We start from the raw sequence: 22,562 nt of genomic DNA on the forward strand, positions 1-22,562 counted from the left end.
TAATTTTATAACATTCTACACTAAAATACGCGGCGTTTGGCTTTTTGAAAATTAAAATCGTCCAATCCGTTCAGGAGTTATGATTTTTCAAAGATTCACATTTCGGGGAATCACCTCAGACTACATTTTCGTTAAGGAATTTTTTTCTCGAAACTGGTTAGGATTTCGGGGGTATGTCTATTGACCAAAAATGATTACAATTGACCCCTGTAAGTAAATATATTTTTTTTAGTATGATTTGAAATTTTTTAATTTCGCAGAAAAATTTATGCACCTTCTCGAATTTTTTTCTCGGAACTGGTTAGGATTTCGGGAGTATGTCTATTCACCAAAAATGATTATAATTGACCCCACTAGATAAAAATAATTTTTCTAGAACGAATTGAAATTTTTTTTTTCGTCGAAAAATTTAAGCACCTACCCGCTGTCGATTTTTCCTAAAAATTAGTTTTTGATTTTTAGTAATTTTATTTGACGTCCTACAGAAAAATTGTGTAATACTTTTTTGTAGGTATCCACGAACTCTAGTTGTCCCCAAAATTTCAATGAAATAACTTTAATATTGTAGGAGTTATAGCCGTTTGAAAATTGAACCAATTTTAGGAAGTTTTTCTCATTTTGCGGGGCCAAGGATCAACTTTTCGAATATTTTTGCAATTTCTACATATTCCTCATCTAAATACGCGTCGTTTGCGTTTTTGAAAATTAAAATCGTCCAATCCGTTTAGGAGTTATGATTTTTCAAAGATTCGCATGAAATTTCGGACAAACATTTCTAGCCAGAAATTACATTTTCGATTGGGAATTTTTTTCTCGAAACTGTGTAGGAATTCGGGGGTATGTCTATTCACCAAACATGCTTGTAATTGACCCCCTCAACCGAAAATATTTTTTCCAGAACGATTTGAAACTTTTTTTTTCGCTGAAAAAGGGGATTACCCTCTGTCGAGTTTTCTTAAACATTCGTTTTTGATTTTTACTAATTTTATTTGACGCCCTACAGAAAAGTTGTGTAATACTTTTTTGTAGGTACCTATGAGCTCTACTTCAGAAAAAAGTTTCATTCAAATATATTCATTAGTGTTGAAGTTATGGTCGTTTGAAAATTGGACTATTTTTATGGGGTTTTCCTAATTTTGCGGTGTCAAGCATCAACTTTTTGAATATTTTTGCAATTTCTACATATTCCTCATCTAAATACGCGTCGTTTGCGTTTTTGAAAATTAAAATCGTCCAATCCGTTCAGGAGTTATGATTTTTCAAAGATTCACATGAAATTTCGAGGAATCACCTCAGGCCTCAGACTGTATTTTCATTAAGGAATTTTTTTCTCGAAACTGGTTAGGATTTCGGGGGTATGTCTATTCACCAAAAATGCTTGTAATTGACCCCCTCAACCGAAAATATTTTTTCCAGAACGATTAGAAACTTTTTTTTTCGCTGAAAACGGGGACTCCCCACTGTCGATTTTTCCTAAAAATTAGTTTTTGATTTTTAGTAATTTTATTTGACGCCCTACAGAAAAATTGTCTAATACTTTTTTGTAGGTATCCACGAACTCTAGTTATCCCCAAAATTTCAATGAAATACCTTTACTATTGTAGGAGTTATGGCCGTTTGAAAATTGAACCAATTTTATCATCATTAAAGTTCTAAAGATCTTCTCGATTTTTTTTCCAGAAAGTGGGTAGGATTTCGGGGGTATGTCTATTGACCAAAAATGCTTGTAATTGACCCCCTCAACCGAAAATATTTTTTCCAGAACGATTAGAAACTTTTTTTTTCGCTGAAAAAGGGGACTCCCCACTGTCGATTTTTCCTTAAAATTAGTTTTCGATTTTTAGTAATTTTATTTGACGCCCTACAGAAAAATTGTCTAATACTTTTTTGTAGGTATCCACGAACTCTAGTTGTCCCCAAAATTTCAATGAAATACCTTTACTATTGTAGGAGTTATGGCCGTTTGAAAATTGAACCAATTTTATCATCATTAAAGTTCTAAAGATCTTCTCGATTTTTTTTCCAGAAAGTGGGTAGGATTTCGGGGGTATGTCTATTGACCAAAAATGCTTGTAATTGACCCCCTCAACCGAAAATATTTTTTCCAGAACGATTAGAAACTTTTTTTTTCGCTGAAAAAGGGGACTCCCCACTGTCGATTTTTCCTTAAAATTAGTTTTTGATTTTTAGTAATTTTATTTGACGCCCTACAGAAAAATTGTCTAATACTTTTTTGTAGGTATCCACGAACTCTAGTTGTCCCCAAAATTTCAATGAGATACCTTTAACATTGTAGGAGTTATGGCCGTTTGAAAATTGAACCAATTTTATCATCATTAAAGTTCTAAAGTACGTACATTTGCAAGTGATGGTTGCTTTGGTGGTAGCAGAGCCCCATTTGTTCGTGGCTCTGCAAACATATTCGCCGCTGTCCCTAGCATAGGTGTACGACATGTCCAAAGATATGAACCCGAAGTCGTTGATCTGGTGGACTCGCGATCCCGTTGCGAAGGACCGCCCGTTATGGAACCAGTCGATACGCATCGTGGAGTCTCCGACCGGTTCGACTCTGCAGTCAAAGTGGCTGGAGGCTCCTTCCTCCACTTCGATGTCCTTCAACTCGACCGTGAACCTGGGAGGGTTTGGCGACTCTTCCTCAGTCAATATCTCGTCCCTCTTGTACAAGGCCTCCTCCAATTTCTGGATACTCTCCGTTCCAGTCTTGAAGTTCGATGGTAACTGAGGCTCCAGGATGATACCTTGGCGACCACGGACCTGCAGCTTGCAAGACACCGTGGCCTCGCCGTGGCGGTTCGTTGCTTTGCACGTGTACAGGCCAGAATCGCGTTGGTAGCAGTTGGCAACTTCGAGGATGACGAAACCGAAGTCATGGATCGTCTTGATTCTGGTACCAGCCAGCAGAGGCTTCCCATTGTGGAACCACTCGACCCTCATGCTCGAGTCGTGGATGGGAGTCAGTCTGCACTCGAAGTGAGCCAGAGAATTCTCGGTTAAAGTCAAATCGGAGGGTGTCGTGATGAATTCCGGGGGTTTCCCCGTGTCGTCGTCCGGAGTAGCTGCGCTGGGCTCGTTCCCCAGGCCTTCCAGCTCCGCGATTTTGTCAATGGTGCTTTCCATCCCTTTTGGCAGCTGGGACTCCAGAATTATGCTCCGTTTCCCGGTGCACTTCATGGTGCAAGTCGTCACCGCCTCGCCGTATTCGTTCGTCGCTCTGCAGCTGTATTCGCCCGAATCTTCTGGGTAAATTGGCGATATTTCCAGGATGACGAAGCCAAAGTCGCAGAAGGTACGGAAACGAGACCCGGTACGCAACGGTTTTCCATTCCAGAACCATTCGACCTGCAAATAAAGACCAAGGGTTATGGATGATAAGTTCGACCATAGTGGCTGACAGTACCTTTAGTTTTGGATCGTCGGTAGGTGTAAGTCTTGCTTCAAAGTGTGCGCTTTCCCCTTCCCGGAGGCCATCGATGTTGCTCAGTGGCACAGTGAACATCGGAGCCTTTCCACGTTCTTCGACCACCTTCTCGTCTTTCGTGCGAATCATCGAATCCTCGAGAGTCTGTATCTTCTCCAAGCCACCTTCCATTCCCTTGGGGAGCTGCGAGTCCAAAATGAGGCTAGATTTCGAGTAGCACTTCAGGGTGGCTTTCGTCGTGTCCTCTCCGTACTTGTTGAAGGCCCTGCACTCGTAGACGCCAGAGTTCTCTTCGTAGCAGTAGAGTATGTCCAAGATGACTATGCCAAAGTCGTGGAAGGTCCTGTACCGATGCCCATGAGGCAGCTTCTTGCCGTTGTAGTACCACTCGACCTTGAGGTCTGGGTCGGCCACTGGAGTGAGTCTGGCTTCGAAGTGAGCGGATTGCCCTTCGACCAACTTGGTGATGTCGGCGATTTGGGTGATGAATTTGGGTGGCTCGGTGACCGGGGTGGTCGGTGATGTCGGTTGCTCGCCGCCATAGCTCTCCAGCTCGCGGATCCTGGCGAGAGAGTCCGGTTGCAGGGAGTCGAGGTAGACTCCGCTCTTCCCGAAGCATTTGATGGTTGCTTTGGTGTAATCCTCGCCGTATTTGTTGCTGGCCTTGCACACGTATTCCCCGGTGTCGTGCGCCATCACTCCAGCGATATCCATGACGACGAAGCCGAAGTCGGACACCATCTTGAACCGGGAGGAGTGTCTCAAGGGCTGACCGTTGTGGAACCATTCCACTTTCATGTGAGGATCTCCGACTGGAATAAGGGTGCACTCGAAGTGAGCCGACTGGCCGTCCTTCAGGCCCTCCAACGACTGAATCTGTGTGGTGAATTTAGGCTTCTGTCCCTTGGACTTGTCGACGCACTCCAGTTGCACGCTGATCTCAGCCTGGCCCCACTTGTTCGTGGCTCGGCAAGAGTAGGTACCAGAGTCCTCGATCTTCGTTCCAAGGACTTCCAGAACGACCATGCCAAAGGCGTAGACAGTTCTGGTGCGGTGGCTAGCCTCCAACGATTTCCCATTGTAGAACCACTCGACGACCATGGTCTGGTCGCCTGTTGGAGTAAGGGAAGCTTCGAAGTGAGCGATCTCTCCCTCGGACAGGTTGGTCAGGTTCTCGAATTGAGAGGTGAACACCGGCGGATGACCTTCCTCGCTCTCTGGCGGAGCTCCTTCCTGTCGTTTGAGGGACTCTTCGAGATCCTGGATGGCTTCCAGACCCTCTTTGCCCTTTGGATGCTGCGACCTCTCGATGATGTTCTCTTTGGTCGAGCAGTAAACAGTCGTCGAGGTGAAGGCTTCGCCAGCCTTGTTGTAGGCCTTGCAGGTGTAGATCCCAGAGTCACGATCGTACACATCCGTCAGATCCAGGGTGACGAACCCGAAATCGCTGGTCATCTTGAAGCGGGATCCATGCTCCAAGGCTTTGCCGTTGAAGTACCACTCGATCTTCAAGTTTGGATCTTCCTTGGGCTCCACTTGGCCTTCCAGGTGCAACGGCTCGGACTCTCCCAGCTTGAATTCCGGTTGCAAGGGAACCGTCCAAATCGGTTTAGGGTACTCGTGCTCCGGCCCGTCCTCTGGCCGCCTATACTTGGACAAGTAGGCGTCTTCCGCCTCCTTGACCTTCTCCAGACCTGCCTCTCCTTGCGGATGCTGAGTCTGCAGGTAGATGTTTTGTTTGCTGGTGCACTTCAAGGTGCCTGACGTCTGTGCCGAGCCCTTGGAGTTCGTAGCTTTCACTATGACCACTCCTGAGTCCTCCTCGTAGGCGTGATTGATGTCCAGAGCGACGTAACCGAAATCGTAGGTTGATTTAAACCTGGCGCCGGTGGGAAGTGGTTTTCCGTTTATGAACCACTCGATCTTCATCGTTGGGTCCTTCGACGGTTCCACGTTGCACTCGAAGTGTGCATTGTCACCTTCGACGCACTCGACGTTGTTCAAATGGGTGATGAACACTGGCTCTTCGTAGGTTGGCTCTGGTTGCTCGGCGGACGAAACGTGAGGCTGTTCCAGAGCGTCGATCTTTGGCAGAGCGTCAGGATGAAGGGTGTCGCCGAGCAGCCAGTGGCGGTCGACGATTTTCAAGCTGCAAGTGGACACAGCTTCTCCCAGCAGATTGGTGGCTTTGCAGGTGTAAATCGCTGAATCGTCGTCCCTCAATCCGTTGATGGACAGCGTCACCAGGCCGAAATCGAAGGTGCTACGGAGCCTGGTCCCCGTTTGAAGCGCTACCCCGTTCTTGAACCATTCCACGCGGAGGTTTGGGTCTGCTCTCGGCTCGACTTGAGCCTCCAGGTACACGTGTTGACCTTCGACGAGTTTGTCGTAGCTTTCGAGGTGCTTCGTGAAAACTGGAGCTTGCTGCGGCGTCGTGTCAACGAACATCTCTGGCACTTTGTTCATTTCTGCCTCCTTCAGCTGGATCTTCTGCCATGCGTCGGGTTGGAGGCTGTCAGCGTCGATGGCTGAGCGTGCTTTCACCTTCAGAGAGATCGAGGAAACGGCTTCTCCAGCTTTGTTGATCGCCTTGCACGTGTACACGCCGGAATCTTCCGTTATGACCTTCAGGATGTCCAAGGTCACGTATCCGAAATCGTGACTCACGTGGAAACGAGAACCTGTTCGACGATGAACGATCTCGTGAGAAGAAAGTAACCGACGATGTGAACAACAAATTCTTACCCATTTTCAATTCGACTCCGTTTATGTACCACTCGAATCTCAAACTGGAGTCGCCAACAGGGACGACTCTGCACTCGTATCTGGCCATCTGACCTTCCCAGAGTTCAGTGGGTCCGGTCAGTAGCTGCGTGAATATGGGTTTATCGAACACTTTCTCCGGCTCTTCGGGTCGACTGGGTTTGTCAGCCTCAAGTTGAGCGATTTTACGCTGAGCTTCAGGGTGCTGGGTTTCCAATTGTATGCTGGCTTTACCTGCACGAGAGAAATTCAATCGATAAATATTACTTACACGATGCATTGATTGAGATACTGACTCTTAATCCTCATCGAAGCTGTTGTGACAGCTTCTCCAAGCGGATTGGTAGCTCGACACATGTAGACACCCTCGTCCTCTTCTCTTACATGATTAATATCGAGGGACACGTAGCCAAAATCGTGAACCTTGGTTATTCGTGAGCCTGCAAGAAACAGATTGAAGAAAATACCAGTTGCCAGGCTCTCCAATACTAGTTTGAACTGTTCCATCAGGAGGAAGGAGGATAAGAACGTAGACTCACTTGTCTCGAGCGGAATTTCATTCCTGAACCACTCGACCTTCAAGGTAGGGTCCCCCACAGGTATCAGCCTGCACTCAAAGTGAGCAGTCTGCCCCTCAGGAATGGCGTCGATGTTCTGCAAGGGCTGAGTGAAGACAGGTCGTTGTCTCGTCTGTGGCTCCGGCACTTCAGGTCTCTTCCAAGGCTGCTGGGCCTCGAGTTCACGGATTTTGTCCATCCCTTCCGGGCGCTGAGAGTCCAGGATGATGTTATCCCTCGGGATGACTCTCAGCTCGATCGAAGAGACGCACTGACCGAGGGCGTTGATCGCCCGCACGGAGTACTGTCCAGCGTCTTCAGGGACCGCGTGACCGATGTCCAAGGCCACGTAGCCAAAGTCAAAGGTCACGTGGAACCGGGAAGCTGATGGCAGAGGCTTGCCGTTGTGGAAGAATTCGATCCTCAAATTGGCGTCGTGAAGGGGCTCCACTTGGCACTCGAAGTGAGCTGTTTGCCCTTCGTACACCTCGGTGGTACCCTGAAGAGACACCAACAGAATTAGTGATTGAAACAAATACCTTTTGAAAAGAGGCAGTCTTACTCTGAGTTCTGTGACGAATCTTGGCGGCGTCACAGGTGGTTCCTCGACTTCCAAGCGGGCTGGGTGTCCTTGGGCCTCGAGCTCGCGGATCTTCTCAAGGCCATCGGGATGTTGGGTGTCCAGAAGAATACTGCGTCGTGCTACAAAGATATTAAATATATTTCCACTCGTCTCGCTAATATGACACAGTCAAATGAATCGAAGACTCAATAAATTACTGGTTTGAAACGCCTAAGGACCTAAAACCATCGATTTGCTCTACTGTTTTTCAGCTTTTGGGTTCCATACTGGCTTTCTTCGCCTTGAAACGTAACTCGTCGACCAATATGGCGACACTTTGGATTCTGACAAGTATTTCTGAACAGATTCTTTTCGCTAGAATAGTTGTAAACATTCATTTCGGATTTTCTTCTCGTTCCCAAATGGTTCCCGTCGTTGGGGTAGGGTTTGCAGCATCGATCGACCGCTGTTTTGCACCGATTTCTTTGGCAAATGTTATTTTCCTCCATTTTACGAGCTTCTGTACGAGTTGCCAACGAAAATGACCCGAATTTAGGTTTTTTGCTTGAATTTTCTGTGTGAGGAGGCTGTTGGGAAGGGATCCTTTCTCTGTGATGAAGTTCTTTATTGTGTATTTTTTCAGGGAGTTTCAGGGGGTGGAAACGTGGAGGAGGATAGGGCCTGTGCTTTGCTAATAATTGAGTAAAATTAGAGAATTATTACTATTTTCTTCTTTGACAGAAAATTCAAGTTTCTTAAAACAGCGAATTTTTGATTAATCAGGTCTGAGTTGAACAGTTTCTCAATTACTAGGGTTTTTATTAGATAAAGTTTGTGTTTTCTTGTTTGACAGAAAATTTTAGGTTTTAAAACAGCGAATTTTTGATTAATCAGGTCTGAGTTGAATAGTTTCTCAATTACTAGGGTTTTTATTAGATAAAGTTTGTGTTTTCTTGTTTGACAGAAAATTTTAGGTTTTAAAACAGCGAATTTTTGATTAATCAGGTCTGAGTTGAACAGTTTCTCAATTGCCAGGATTTTTATTAGATAAGGTTTGAGTTATCAGGTGTATCAGTATACGTTTGTTTAAATTAAAATCAGTATCTTCTTTAATATGTAGAAATGTGAGTTTTATAAGTATTTCAATTTAAATGAATTTTAACACTCATAGTGTGTTTGGATTTGCGGTTATTCCCTGATAAATATTGAAGTTTTATTATCTTGATGAATATCAGACATGAACATTTAGGTAATAGGTGATTTGATCTTTGTGATATGAGATTATAGAGAATTTTGAAGGGCTTAGAAGATTCTAACACAGTCCCAATTGGTCTGATTAATCAAAATTCTAGGGTACTATAGTTCAATGACTCCTAATATAATATATTTACATAATATTTAAGCAGAAATTTTGAATTTTGGAGTTGACGCTAATAAGAAATTGTTGTTTTTCTTCTGAAAATTGATTTTTCTACTATTCTTTAAAATATATTTGTGTGGATTAATTCAGTTAAGTAAAATTTTACTATATTACAATCCAGTGACTTCTAATATAATAGATTTCTATAATATCTTCACAGAAACTCTGAATTTTGTGTTTGAAGCTAAGAAGAAATTGTTGTTTTTCTTCTGAAAATTAATATTTCTTCTATTCTTTAAAAAATATTGTTGTGGTTTAATCCAATTAATTAACATTCTACTACATTGCAATTCAATGACTCCTAACATAATACAATTCTATAATATCTACAGAGAAACTCTGAACTTTGGGGTTAAAGCTAATAAAAAATTGTTGTTTTCCTCTATTTTTAAAAAGATACTTTTGTGGATTAATTCAGTTACTTAAAATTCTACTATATTGCAATTCAATGCCTCCTAACATAATACATTTCTATAATATCTACACAGAAACTCTGAATTTTGTGTTTGAAGCTGAGAAGAAATTGTTTTTCTTCTGAAAATTAATATTTCTTCTACTCTTTAAAAAATATTGTTGTGGTTTAATACAATTAATTAACATTCTACTATATTGCAATTCAATGACTACTAACATAGTATATTTAGATATCATCTACGCAGAAACTCTGAACTTTGGGGTTGACGCTAATAAGAAATTGTTGTTTTCTTCTATTTTTAAAAAAATACTTTTGTGGATTAATTCAGTTACTTAAAATTCTACTATATTGCAATTCAATGCCTCCTAACATAATACAATTCTATAATATCTACACAGAAACTCTGAATTTTGTGTTTGAAGCTAATAAGAAATTGTTGCTTTCCTTCTGAAAATTAATATTTCTTCTATTCTTTAAAAAATATTGTTGTGGTTTAATCCAATTAATTAAAATTCTACTATATTGCAATTCAATGACTCCTAACATAATACAATTCTATAATATCTACAGAGAAACTCTGAACTTTGGGGTTAAAGTTAATAAGAAATTGTTATTTTTCTTCTATTTTTAAAAAAATACTTTTGTGGATTAAACCAATTAATTAAAATTCTACTATATTGCAATTCAATGCCTCCTAACATAATACATTTCTATAATATCTGCACAGAAACTCTGAATTTTGTGTTTGAAGCTGAGAAGAAATTGTTGTTTTTCTTCTGAAAATTAATATTTCTTCTATTCATTAAAAAATATTGTTGTGGTTTAATCCAATTAATTAAAATTCTACTACATTGCAATTCAATGACTACTAACATAGTATATTTAGATATCATCTACGCAGAAACTCTGAACTTTGGGGTTGACGCTAATAAGAAATTGTTGTTTTTCTTCTGAAAATTAATATTTCTTCCATCCTTTAAAAAATATTGTTGTGGTTTAATCCAATTAATTAAAATTCTACTACATTGCTATTCAATGACTCCTAACATAATACAATTCTATAATATCTACAAGGAAACTCTGAACATTGGGGTTAAAGCTAATAAGACATTGTCATTTTTCTTCTATTTTTAAAAAGATACTTTTGTGGATTAATTCAGTTAATTAAAATTCTACTATATTGCAATTCAATGCCTCCTAACATAATACATTTCTATAGTATCTACACAGAAACTCTGAATTTTGTGTTTGAAGCTAAGAAGAAATTGTTATTTTTTTTCTGAAGATTAATATTTCTTCTATTCTTTAAAAAATATTGTTGTAGTTTAATCCAATTAATTAAAATTCTACTATATTGCAATTCAATGACTACTAACATAGTATATTTAGATATCATCTACGCAGAAACTCTGAACTTTGGGGTTGACGCTAATAAGAAATTGTTGTCCTTCTTCTATTTTAAAAAAGACACTTGTGTGGATTAATTCAGTTAATTAAAATTCTACTATATTGCAATTCAATGACTCCTAATAATACATTTCTATAACATCTTCAGAGAAACTCTGAATTTTGTGTTTGAAGCTAAGAAGAAATTGTTGTCTTTCTTCTGAAAATTAATATTTCTTCTATTCTTTAAAAAATATTGTTGTGGTTTAATCCAATTAATTAAAATTCTACTACATTGCAATTCAATGACTCCTAACATAATACAATTCTATAATATCTACAGAGAAACTCTGAACTTTGGGGTTAAAGCTAATAAGAAATTCTTGTTTTTCTTCTATTTTTAAAAAAATACTTTCGTGGATTAATTCAGTTAATTAAAATTTTACTATATTGCAATTCAATGCCTCTTAACATAATACATTTCTATAATATCTACACAGAAACTCTGAATTCTGTGTTTGAAGCTAAGAAGAAATTGTTGTTTTTCTTCTGAAAATTAATATTTCTTCTATTCTTTAAAAAATATTGTTGTGGTTTAATCCAATTAATTAAAATTCTACTACATTGCAATTCAATGACTCTTAACATAATACAATTCTATAATATCTACAGAGAAACTCTGAACTTTGGGGTTAAAGCTAATAAGAAATTGTTGTTTTTCTTCTATTTTTAAAAAAATACTTTTGTGGATTAATTTAATTAATAAAAATCCTACTATATTACAATTCAATGCCTCCTGACATAATACATTCATATAACATCTTTGCAAAAACTCTGAACTTTGTGTTTGAAACTAATAAAAAGTTGTTGTTTTTCTTCTCTAAATTAATTTTTCTATTATTTTAAAAGAAATTTTTTTGTGGATGAATCCAGTTAATTAATATTCTACTATATTGCAATTCAATGGCTCCTAATATAATAAATTTATATAACATCTTCACAGAAACTCTGAACTTTTTGTCAGAAGCTAATAAGAAATTGTGTTTCTTCTATTTTTAAACAAATACTTTTGTGGATTAATCCAATTAATAAAAATCCTACTATATTACAATTCAATAACTCCTAACATAATACATTCATATAACATCTTTGCAGAAACTCTGAACTTTGTGTTTGAAACTAATAAAAAATTGTTGTTTTTCTTCTCAAAATTAATTTTTCTACTATTCTAAAAGAAATTTTTTGGGGGATGAATCCAGTTAATTAATATTCTACTATATTGCAATTCAATGGCTCCTAATATAATACATTTCTATAACATCTTCACAGAAACTCTGAGTTTTGGGGTTAAAGCTAATAAGAAATTGTTTTTCTTCTATTTTTAAACAAATACTTTTGTGGATTAATCCAATTAATTAAAATTCTACTATATTACAATTCAATGCCTCCTGACATAATACATTCATATAACATCTTTGCAGAAACTCTGAACTTTGTGCTTGAAACTAATAAAAAATAGTTGTTTTTCTTCTGAAAATTAATTTTTCTACTATTTTAAAAGAAATTTTTTTGTGGATGAATCCAGTTAATTAATATTCTATTATTTTGCAATTCAATGGCTCCTAATATAATAAATTTATATAACATCTTCACAGAAACTGTGAACTTTTTGTCAGAAGCTAATAAGAAATTGTGTTTCTTCTATTTTTAAACAAATACTTTTGTGGATTAATCCAATTAATAAAAATCCTACTATATTACAATTCAATGCCTCCTGACATAATACCTTCATATAACATCTTTGCAGAAACTCTGAACTTTGTGTTTGAAACTAATAAAAAGTTGTTGTTTTTCTTCTCAAAATTAATTTCTCTACTATTTTAAAAGAAATTTTTTTGTGGATGAATCCAGTTAATTAATATTCTACTATATTGCAATTCAATGGCTCCTAATATAATAAATTTATATAACATCTTCACAGAAACTCTGAACTTTTTGTCAGAAGCTAATGAGAAATTGTGTTTCTTCTATTTTTAAACAAATACTTTTGTGAATTAATCCAATTAATAAAAATCCTACGATATTTCAATTCAATGACTCCTAACATAATACATTCATATAACATCTTTGCAGAAACTCTGAACTTTGTGTTTGAAACTAATAAAAAATTGTTGTTTTTCTTCTCAAAATTAATTTTTCTACTATTTTAAAAGAAATTTTTTTGTGGACGAATCCAGTTAATTAATATTCTACTAAATTGCAATTCAATGGCTCCTAATATAATAAATTTATATAACATCTTCACTGAAACTCTGAACTTTTTGTCAGAAGCTAATAAGAAATTGTGTTTCTTCTATTTTTAAACAAATACTTTTGTGGATTAATCCAATTAATAAAAATCCTACTATATTACAATTCAATGCCTCCTGACATAATACCTTCATATAACATCTTTGCAGAAACTCTGAACTTTGTGTTTGAAACTAATAAAAAGTTGTTGTTTTTCTTCTCAAAATTAATTTCTCTACTATTTTAAAAGAAATTTTTTTGTGGATGAATCCAGTTAATTAATATTCTACTATATTGCAATTCAATGGCTCCTAATATAATAAATTTATATAACATCTTCACAGAAACTCTGAACTTTTTGTCAGAAGCTAATGAGAAATTGTGTTTCTTCTATTTTTAAACAAATACTTTTGTGAATTAATCCAATTAATAAAAATCCTACGATATTTCAATTCAATGACTCCTAACATAATACATTCATATAACATCTTTGCAGAAACTCTGAACTTTGTGTTTGAAACTAATAAAAAATTGTTGTTTTTCTTCTCAAAATTAATTTTTCTACTATTTTAAAAGAAATTTTTTTGTGGACGAATCCAGTTAATTAATATTCTACTAAATTGCAATTCAATGGCTCCTAATATAATAAATTTATATAACATCTTCACTGAAACTCTGAACTTTTTGTCAGAAGCTAATAAGAAATTGTGTTTCTTCTATTTTTAAACAAATACTTTTGTGGATTAATCCAATTAATAAAAATCCTACTATATTACAATTCTAACATAATTCTGACTCCTAACATAATACATTTCTATACCATCTACACAGAAACTCAGAACTTTTTGTCAGAATCCAATAGAAAATTTTAGTGTTTTTTAAATTAACTTGTCTTTTATCCTTCAACAAGCATTGTTATGAATCTAAAATACTCAAATCTCAAACAAAGATGAATACTTACAGCCAACTTTGATAGTGCAGGTGTTAACAGCTTCCCCAGCCAAGTTGGTAGCTTTGCACATATAAGTACCAGAATCTTCAGCATACGTGTAAAGAATATCCAGAGCCACATAGCCAAAATCGTGAGTTTTGCGGAACCGATGTCCAGTTCTCACAGCAACGCCATTCACGAACCTAATGCAAAATTAAATTCACCCCATTTAACAATGAATTGGACCATCAAGAAACTATTAAAACTCGTATCAACTTCGTTTACCATTCTATCTTGAGATTTGGGTCGTTGATGGGTTCCACGCGGCACTCTAAATGAGCGTGTTCACCTTCCTTTAAGTGATCCAGGTTGTTCAGCGGTGTCAGGAAGACGGGCTTCTGGTGTACAACTTCCTTTTCAACCTCTTGCTTCACCTCCACAGTCTCTAGCTCTCGAATCTTCTGCAAACGCTGGGCGTCCAACGTGTCCAGATAAAGTCCTTGTTTGGCTGTTCAGGATGAAACAGACTTGATGACTTATGAATTTGGTTATACCGAAAGGTTAAGAAGGCTCATTCGATATTCGAGATCCTCAATTGTTTCAATTGCAAACTGCTATCTTCTAGTTATTATGATTCTCTTTGCATACTAATGGGGCTCTCTGTTTATTGAATAAATGAAGTTAATGAAGTGATCTACTAGGTGTTCTCTAAATTCTCAGTTTACTTTGAGTCTGTAGCATTGTTTCTCCCCCAAATCATTCAGTTTTTGTGTGATGAGAGGTCTTATATAAGAGTGTACCACTTGGAGTGGCCCAAGGGGCACTAAATATCACTAAAACTGTTATGTCAACAAAGAAATTGAGTACAAACTGACTGTAGCAGTGCAATACAAGGTCTCAACATTTTGAAACATCATGAAACCCCATAATTTGTTTGAAAAATTGCTTTAAATTGCAACCCAGATAATTCCAAGTAATAATTTTAACATTTCTCTTTTTACCATGCGTTTGGTGAACTTACAGTCGACGCTGATGACGCAAGTGGTGACAGCCTCGCCAACGGCGTTCCTTGCCTTGCACATGTAGGTTCCCGAGTCTTCCGGATAGGCGTAGAGGATGTCGAGGGCGACGTAGCCGAAATCGTAAGTGGTTTTGAACTTGTGGCCCTGTGGGATCGGTCGCCCGTCTCTGTACCATTCGACCACCATCGTGGGGTCGTTCACGGGGGTCAAGGTCGCCTCGAGGTGGGCGCTCTTGCCCTCGGGCAGGTGCTCGATGTTCTTCAGCGGACGACCGAACTTCGGTTTCTCCGCGACGATCAGCTCCTCCTCGTCGGTGCGTTTGTACCGCGAGTCGTCCTCGAGGTACTGTATTTTCTTCAGGGCACTTTCGTGTTGCGTTTCGCGAATGATCGAGGAGCGGGCTGTAAGGTGTCATCGATTAACGTGACCGGGTCTGATCGACACAGAGGGGCACTTGGAGGGCAGAAGGGTCGAGGGTACAACGAGTAAAGATAATAAAACAACGTGGAACACCCAGAGAGGAGAAGGGTGGCCATTCATCTTACGTGTGTATATACTTCACAGAAGCGGGGGACTGTGTTTCAAAGCAATTGGGGGGGTACTAGAAGCAAAACAGTCAGGGTTTCTAGGTAACACAAAATGCGTGATTACATCCACCTGCTGTCCCCGGGGCATGTCATCGCAGAAGCTCGTAGAAGTATCTGCGCAACTTTGGGGACCAGAGATGCATCCATTGTTAAGAAAGGAAGACATCAAATTGAAATTCAGAACCTAAGATTTTTCTTTGAACGTTAAGAGACGTTATTTTTTGTGTACTGTTACGTAACTCTGCAAAAAGAAACAATATAGTGAGAATGAATGAGCCAAAAGTGAATTGAGCTTAGAATTTTGACTAGCATTGTACAGTAATGGCTTTTGGAATGAGTCTCAGACGGTATTTAAAGGCTACAGTGTGTTGATTCTAAACAAAATATGCTGTTTTGTACAGTAAATTATCTAATAATTTAATAATATTGTAGTATATGATGAATCTATATGCGACAAATGCGCCATCTAGTGTTCTTCTGACTTACTACTATTGTACCGGGTGTCTCGTCTGTAACGAAGTCTCGTGTTACTTAAATGTGTGTTTCTGAGAAAAAGTCGAATTTTGGTAATTTAAATCCCAAAATTCTCACAGTATTATCAAATTAAATTAAATTTTGAGTAAATATAGAAGGTGTTCTCTGAAAGATTCTAGAGGCCCAAATAAGACGAAAATCAAGAATAGTTTGTTGATTGAAGCTTCGTTAAAAAATTATTAATAAAATTTGTCCACCTATACGAATTTTTTTCTCGAAATTGGCTAGGATTTCGAGGGTATGTGTAATGACCAAAAATGATTGCAATTGACCCCTGCAACCGAAAATAATTTTTCTAAAACGATTTGAAATTTTTTTTTCCCGTCGAAACTTTTTCAAAATTTTTTTCTCGAAAGTGGATTGGATTTCGGTTGTGTGTGTATTCACCAAAAATGATTGTAATTGACTCCCCTAGCTAAAAATAATTTTTTTAGAACGATTTGAAATTTTTCAATTTCACAGAAAAATTTGTCCACTTTTCTGAATTTTTTTCTCGAAATTGGGTAGGAATTCGGAGGTATGTGTATTTACCAAAAATTATTGTAATTGACTCCTTTAACCGAAAATAATTTTTTTAGAACGATTTGAAACTTTTTTTTTCGACGAAAAATTTCAGCAGCTACCCCCTGTCGATTTTTCTTAAAAATTCGTTTTTGATTTTTAGTAATTTTATTTAACGTCCTACAGAAAAGTTGTTTAATACTTTTTTGTAGGTACATATGAGCTCTACTTTAGAAAAAAGTTTCATTGAAATATATTCACTATTATAGGAGTTATGGCTGTTTGAAAATTGGGCCATTTTTATGGGGTTTTCCTTATTTTTCGGGGTCAAGGATCAACTTTTTGAATATTTTTATAATTTTATAATATTCTACACTAAAATACGCGTCGTTTGGCTTTTTGAACATTAAAATCGTCCAATCCGTTCAGGAGTTATGACTTTTTAAAGATTCGCACGAAATTTTGGAGTGACATTTCTGGCTAGAAATTATATTTTCGGTAAGGAATTTTTTTCTCGAAACTGAGTAGGATTTTGGGGGTATGTATAATGACCAAAAATGATTGTATTTCACCCCTGTAACTAAATATAATTTTTTTAATATGATTTGAAATTTTTTTTTCGTCCAAAAATTTATCCCCTGTCGATTTTTCTTAATAATTTGTTTTTCATTTTTAGTAAATTTATTTGACGCTTTACAGAAAAGATGTTTAATACTTTTTTGTAGGTATCCATGAACTCTAGTTGTTCCCAAAATTCCAATGAAATATATTCACTATTGTAGGAGTTATGGCCGTTTGAAAATTGAACCAGTTTTAGGGGGTTTTTCTCAGTTTACGGGGTCAAGGATCAACTTTTCGAATATTTTTGCAATTTCTACATATTCCTCATCTAAATACGCGTCGTTTGCGTTTTTGAAAATTAAAATCGTCCAATCCGTTCAGGAGTTATGATTTTTCAAAGATTCACATTTCGGGGAATCACCTCAGACTACATTTTCGCTAACGAATTTTTTTCTCGAAATGGGGTAGGATTTCGGGGGTATGTCATTTGACCAAAAATACTTGTAATTGACCCCTGTAACTAAATATAATTTTTTTAATATGATTTGAAATTTTTTTTTCGTCGCAAAATTTATCCCGTCGATTTTCCTTAATAATTTGTTTTTCATTTTTAGTAATTTTATTTGACGCCCTACAGAAAAATTGTCTAATACTTTTTTGTAGGTATCCATAAACTCTAGTTGTTCCCAAAATTTCAATGAAATATATTCACTATTGTAGGAGTTATGGCCGTTTGAAAATTGAACCAGTTTTAGGGGGTTTTTCTTATTTTGCGGGGTCAAGAAACAACTTTTCTAATATTTTTATAATTTTATAATATTCTACACTAAAATACGCGGCGTTTGCGTTTTTGAAAATTAAAATCGTCCAATCCGTTCAGGAGTTATGATTTTTCAAAGATTCACATTTCGGGGAATCACCTCAGACTACATTTTCGGTAACGAATTTTTTTCTCGAAATGGGGTAGGATTTCGGGGGTATGTCATTTGACAAAAAATGCTTGCAATTGGCCCCTTAAACTGAAAATATTTTTTCCAGAACGATTTCAAAGTTTTTAATTTTAATTTTTTAATAACTTTTTAACGAAACCTCAATCAACAAATAGGTATTCTTTACCATCCAAATTTCAATTAGAATTTATCTTCCATGTTACGTAACTCTGCAAAAAGAAAAAGCAATGCCCAATAACAATAAATTACCCAAAAGTGAACCGAATTCCTAATTCTGATTAACAGTGTACATTGTAGTAGCCCTTATTCTTCAATTTTCTAATTTTTCCCAGAACACCCCCCTGAAATAGCGACACTAGATGAAAAACTAACCTATAAAAAATGTGAAACTGATCAGACAACAAGAAAACTCACGAAAAAACTGTCATCAAGCCTAAATAAGGTCCACCCTCCCTAGTGTCCCTATTTAGCAGAAGACTTTCACTAGATTGCAACAGTCTCCTCCATTTTCTAAGCACTCGGACATCACTACCAGGCTATACATCTCAAGATCCCAAAGTTACTTCCCTGATTCTAAGGCTCCTCCACTAGGATTTCGCGTTAAGCACCTTCAAGGTGTCAGCAGTCACCAAACTGGTCACGTTCTCATCACTGGCACCCCAAAGACCCAAAGATACTTCTACCCCGCTCAAGATTGTCTCGGGATCTCGTCCGTTCCCAGGGCGATACTTACATTTCACGTCAAGATTGATCGAGCTCTTGGCCGATCCCAGTTTATTGGTGGCCTGGCAGGTGTAGGTGCCAGAGTCTTCAGCGTAAACTGTCAGAACGTCCAACGCGGCGAACCCAAAGTCGCAGGTGGTTCTGTACCTGTGACCGGTGGACAGTGGTTTGCCATTGTGGAACCACTCCACCTTCATGTTGGGGTCGGGATAGGGCTCGATGCGGCACTCATAGTGTGCGCTTTGGCCTTCGACCAGGCTGGTGGGTCCGTTCAACTGGACTGTGAAGGACGGTTTCTCCTTAACCACGAACTCCTCCTCCTCGATACGCTGGTACCTGCTCGTGTCCTCCAAGGCCTGGATCTTCGACAACGAACTCTCGTGCTGCGTCTCGAATTGCAGGGCTGCTTTGGCTGTGTCGGGGAAGAGCTTTTAAACAGTGTAGATGTACGAGTCGTGTGGGGCGATCGAACATTTCACGAGGAAACCACCTTTTGTTCGCCTCTTCAGGAACTTTGCCATTCACAAATTCGTACAGCGGTGCTCATTTGCACGTAAATATGGTTTAACTGTCTCGATGGGTACCTAAGGGGGCAGCCCCGTGTTTACGTTGCATTTGACCGTCTTTATTTATTTTTTTTTTAACTAAATGCTACCTCTGACGCTGTAATTTATCTTTGTAATTTACTTAACTATCCTTTGAGAGTGTAAAATAAATTTTTCAATAATTTTGGTGAGGAAACCTCCTTTTGTTCGCCTCTTCAGGAACTTTGCCATTTACAAATTCGTACAGCGATGCTCATTTGCACGTAAATATGGTTTAACTGTCTCGATGGGTACCTAAGGGGGCAGCCCCGTGTTTACGTTGCATTTGACCGTCTTTATTTATTTTTTTTTAACTAAATGCTACCTCTGACGCTGTAATTTATCTTTGTAATTTACTTAACTATCCTTTGAGAATGTAAAATAAATTTTTTAATAATTTTGGTGAGGAATCCAGCCAGTTATGAGACTTATTCGAACGGGACTTCCCCGCGCGACGCATGGGATTTTTATAGTACTCGACGGTGAAGCCCCCTTTTTTATTTCAGAAAAAGTTACACTATGCATTGTTGAAGTAGTAATAACTATGTCAAATACGTTTGTGTTAATGGTGGCCTTCCCCCAAACTATTTTATTGACTTCTCAAGTTTATTATGTACACAGTAAACATGTGTTTTAGGCAGTTGCGTTGGTGATTGCAGCTCTCAAGGCTAAATCAGTAGGTTTCCTGTTACAATTGGCAAAATGGCGGAAGCTTAAATTGAAAATTGCACAATTTTGTCATTACCTTTTTAATTAAAATATAATCTTGGCTGCACCCTTAAATTTAGTACTGCAAATTTATCATTTTTACCCAAAATTTATAGAATTCCATCTTCGTGACACATCTGAGTCTGAACCTTGTTTTTCAAAATGGAAATCTATATTTTTTATCAAACTTTGTAAATAAAACAAAAACTTTGTTTACTTATATACCGAATAAAGAGTGAATAAACATTGCTGTACCACCACGAAGAACATTCTGGAAAAGTTCCTCGAAGTAAACAAAAAACATAAAAATCGCTTAGCGAATATTAATGAGAAATGTTCATCGCCAAGTATACTGAAAATGGAGTATGAATAAGTGTCGTAAAAAATGAAGGTGTGATTTCGTGAATGTCGTATCCATAGTTCTGTAATTTCTGTTAATGATGGCTGAATTTAGCGAGGGATACAAAAAATATTTAAACAAATATTGCTACGAACATCTCGCCAAAAGAAAAGAAAAAATTGGGGAAAAATCGCTGTGCACAAAATGTAAAAAAAGACAAAAATTTCTACGTATAAGCGAGGCTGTTTCTACGTGATGGAAGCTCGTAGCTTACGAGAAGCGGTGCTGAAAACTGAGGCTCCATTTTGGGGATGATCTCGTTTCCTGTAGGGGGTCTCTACTTACACTGGACGAAAAGTGTCGCTGACGTGACTGCTTCGCCAAGTTCGTTCCTTGCACGGCAAGTGTAAGTACCTGAGTCTTCAGGGTTCACGTATTTCATGTTCAGAGCGACGTATCCGAAATCGTGCATCGTCGTTATGCGATTGGCTGCAAACAGTGACAATTTGTCAGACAAATATCCCTCGTTTTCTATTTCCATCAATGTTCAATTAATGAATCATAAAGGTTCAATTAACGAATCATAAAGGTTCAACTAACGAATAACAAGTGTTCAATTAACGAATCACAAGGGTTCAAGTAACGAATCATCAATTTCCAATTAACGAATCACAAGTGTTCAATTAACGAATCATAAAGGTTCAATTAACGAATCACAAGTGTTCAATTAACGAATCATAAAGGTTCAATTAACGAATCATCAATTTTCAATTAACGAATCATCAATGTTCAATTAACGAATCACAAGTGTTCAATTAACGAATCATAAAGGTTCAATTAACGAATCATGAAGGTTCAATTAACGAATCACAAGTGTTCAATTAACGAATCATCAATTTTCAATTAACGAATCACAAGTGTTCAATTAACGAATCATCAATTTTCAATTAACGAATAACAAGTGTTCAATTAACGAATCATCAATGTTCAATTAACGAATCACAAGTGTTCAATTAACGAATCATAAATGTTCAACTAACGAATCATAAATGTTCAATTAACGAATCATCAATGTTCAATTAACGAATCATCAATGTTCAAGTAACGAATCATCAATTTTCAAGTAACGAATCATCAATTTTCAATTAACGAATCACAAGTGTTCAATTAACGAATCATAAAGGTTCAATTAACGAATCATCAATGTTCAATTAACGAATCACAAGTGTTCAATTAACGAATCATCAATTTTCAATTAACGAATCACAAGTGTTCAATTAACGAATCATAAAGGTTCAATTAACGAATCATCAATGTTCAATTAACGAATCACAAGTGTTCAATTAACGAATCATAAAGGTTCAATTAACGAATCACAAGTGTTCAATTAACGAATCATCAATTTTCAATTAACGAATCATCAATGTTTAATTAACGAATCACAAGTGTTCAATTAACGAATCATTAATGTTCAATTACCGAATCATGAAGGTTCAATTAACGAATCACAAGTGTTCAATTAACGAATCATCAATTTTCAATTAACGAATCACAAGTGTTCAATTAACGAATCATCAATTTTCAATTAACGAATCACAACTGTTCCATTAACGAATCATTAATGTTCAATTAACGAATTATAAAGGTTCAATTAACGAATCACAAGTGTTCAATTAACGAATCATCAATGTTCAAGTAACGAATCATCAATTTTCAAGTAACGAATCATCAATTTTCAATTAACGAATAACTAGTGTTCAATTAACGAATCATAAAGGTTCAATTAACGAATCATGAAGGTTCAATTAACGAATCATCAATGTTCAATTAACGAATCATCAATGTTCAGTTAACGAATCATAAATGTTCAATTAACGAATCATTAATGTTCAATTAACGAATCACAAGTGTTCAAATAACGAATCATAAAGGTTCAATTAACGAATCACAAGTGTTCAACTAACAAATCACAAGTGTTCAATTAACGAATCACAAGTGTTCAATTAACGAATCACGTCAGTGGTTACTTACAAGCTGAAATCGGAACTCCATTTCTCAACCACTCGACTTTGAGCTTCGAATCGCCAACGGGGATCACGCGTGCTTCGAAATGAGCCGCCTGGTTCTCCGCGACTTTGAGGTCCTTGATGGGCATCGTGAAAACTGGCGCTTGAGTGACGGTCTCTTCTGTTGTAGTTTTACGTTGGTACCGCGACGTATCCTCCAGGTAACGAAGCCGCTGAAGGGTCTCCTCGTTTTGGGTCTCCAAATACACCGACTTTTTGGCTAT

At 37.4% G+C, this 22,562-nt stretch overlaps 1 protein-coding gene across 15 annotated transcripts in view; it reads right to left on the bottom strand.

Annotated features, from left to right (window-relative positions):
* Positions 1-22,562, bottom strand: part of Sls (sallimus) — a 190,307-nt gene that overhangs the window by 116,114 nt on the left and 51,631 nt on the right. For all 15 annotated transcript variants that reach the window (XM_076779954.1, XM_076779949.1, XM_076779951.1 and 12 more), the window contains exons 18-29: positions 22,304-22,558; positions 20,618-20,761; positions 18,651-19,052; positions 14,784-15,185; positions 14,048-14,270; positions 13,793-13,965; positions 7,322-7,461; positions 6,742-7,258; positions 6,499-6,642; positions 6,185-6,436; positions 3,419-6,120; positions 2,358-3,360 (exon numbers count right to left, since the gene is read on the bottom strand). In XM_076779954.1, coding sequence (XP_076636069.1) covers positions 2,358-3,360; positions 3,419-6,120; positions 6,185-6,436; positions 6,499-6,642; positions 6,742-7,258; positions 7,322-7,461; positions 13,793-13,965; positions 14,048-14,270; positions 14,784-15,185; positions 18,651-19,052; positions 20,618-20,761; positions 22,304-22,558 — 6,357 coding nt within the window. The remainder of the gene's footprint in view (positions 1-2,357; positions 3,361-3,418; positions 6,121-6,184; positions 6,437-6,498; positions 6,643-6,741; positions 7,259-7,321; positions 7,462-13,792; positions 13,966-14,047; positions 14,271-14,783; positions 15,186-18,650; positions 19,053-20,617; positions 20,762-22,303; positions 22,559-22,562) is intronic.

Source organism: Colletes latitarsis, chromosome 12 (assembly GCF_051014445.1).
Source record: "Colletes latitarsis isolate SP2378_abdomen chromosome 12, iyColLati1, whole genome shotgun sequence".
In the NCBI taxonomy this organism is placed as follows: Eukaryota; Metazoa; Arthropoda; class Insecta; order Hymenoptera; family Colletidae; genus Colletes; species Colletes latitarsis.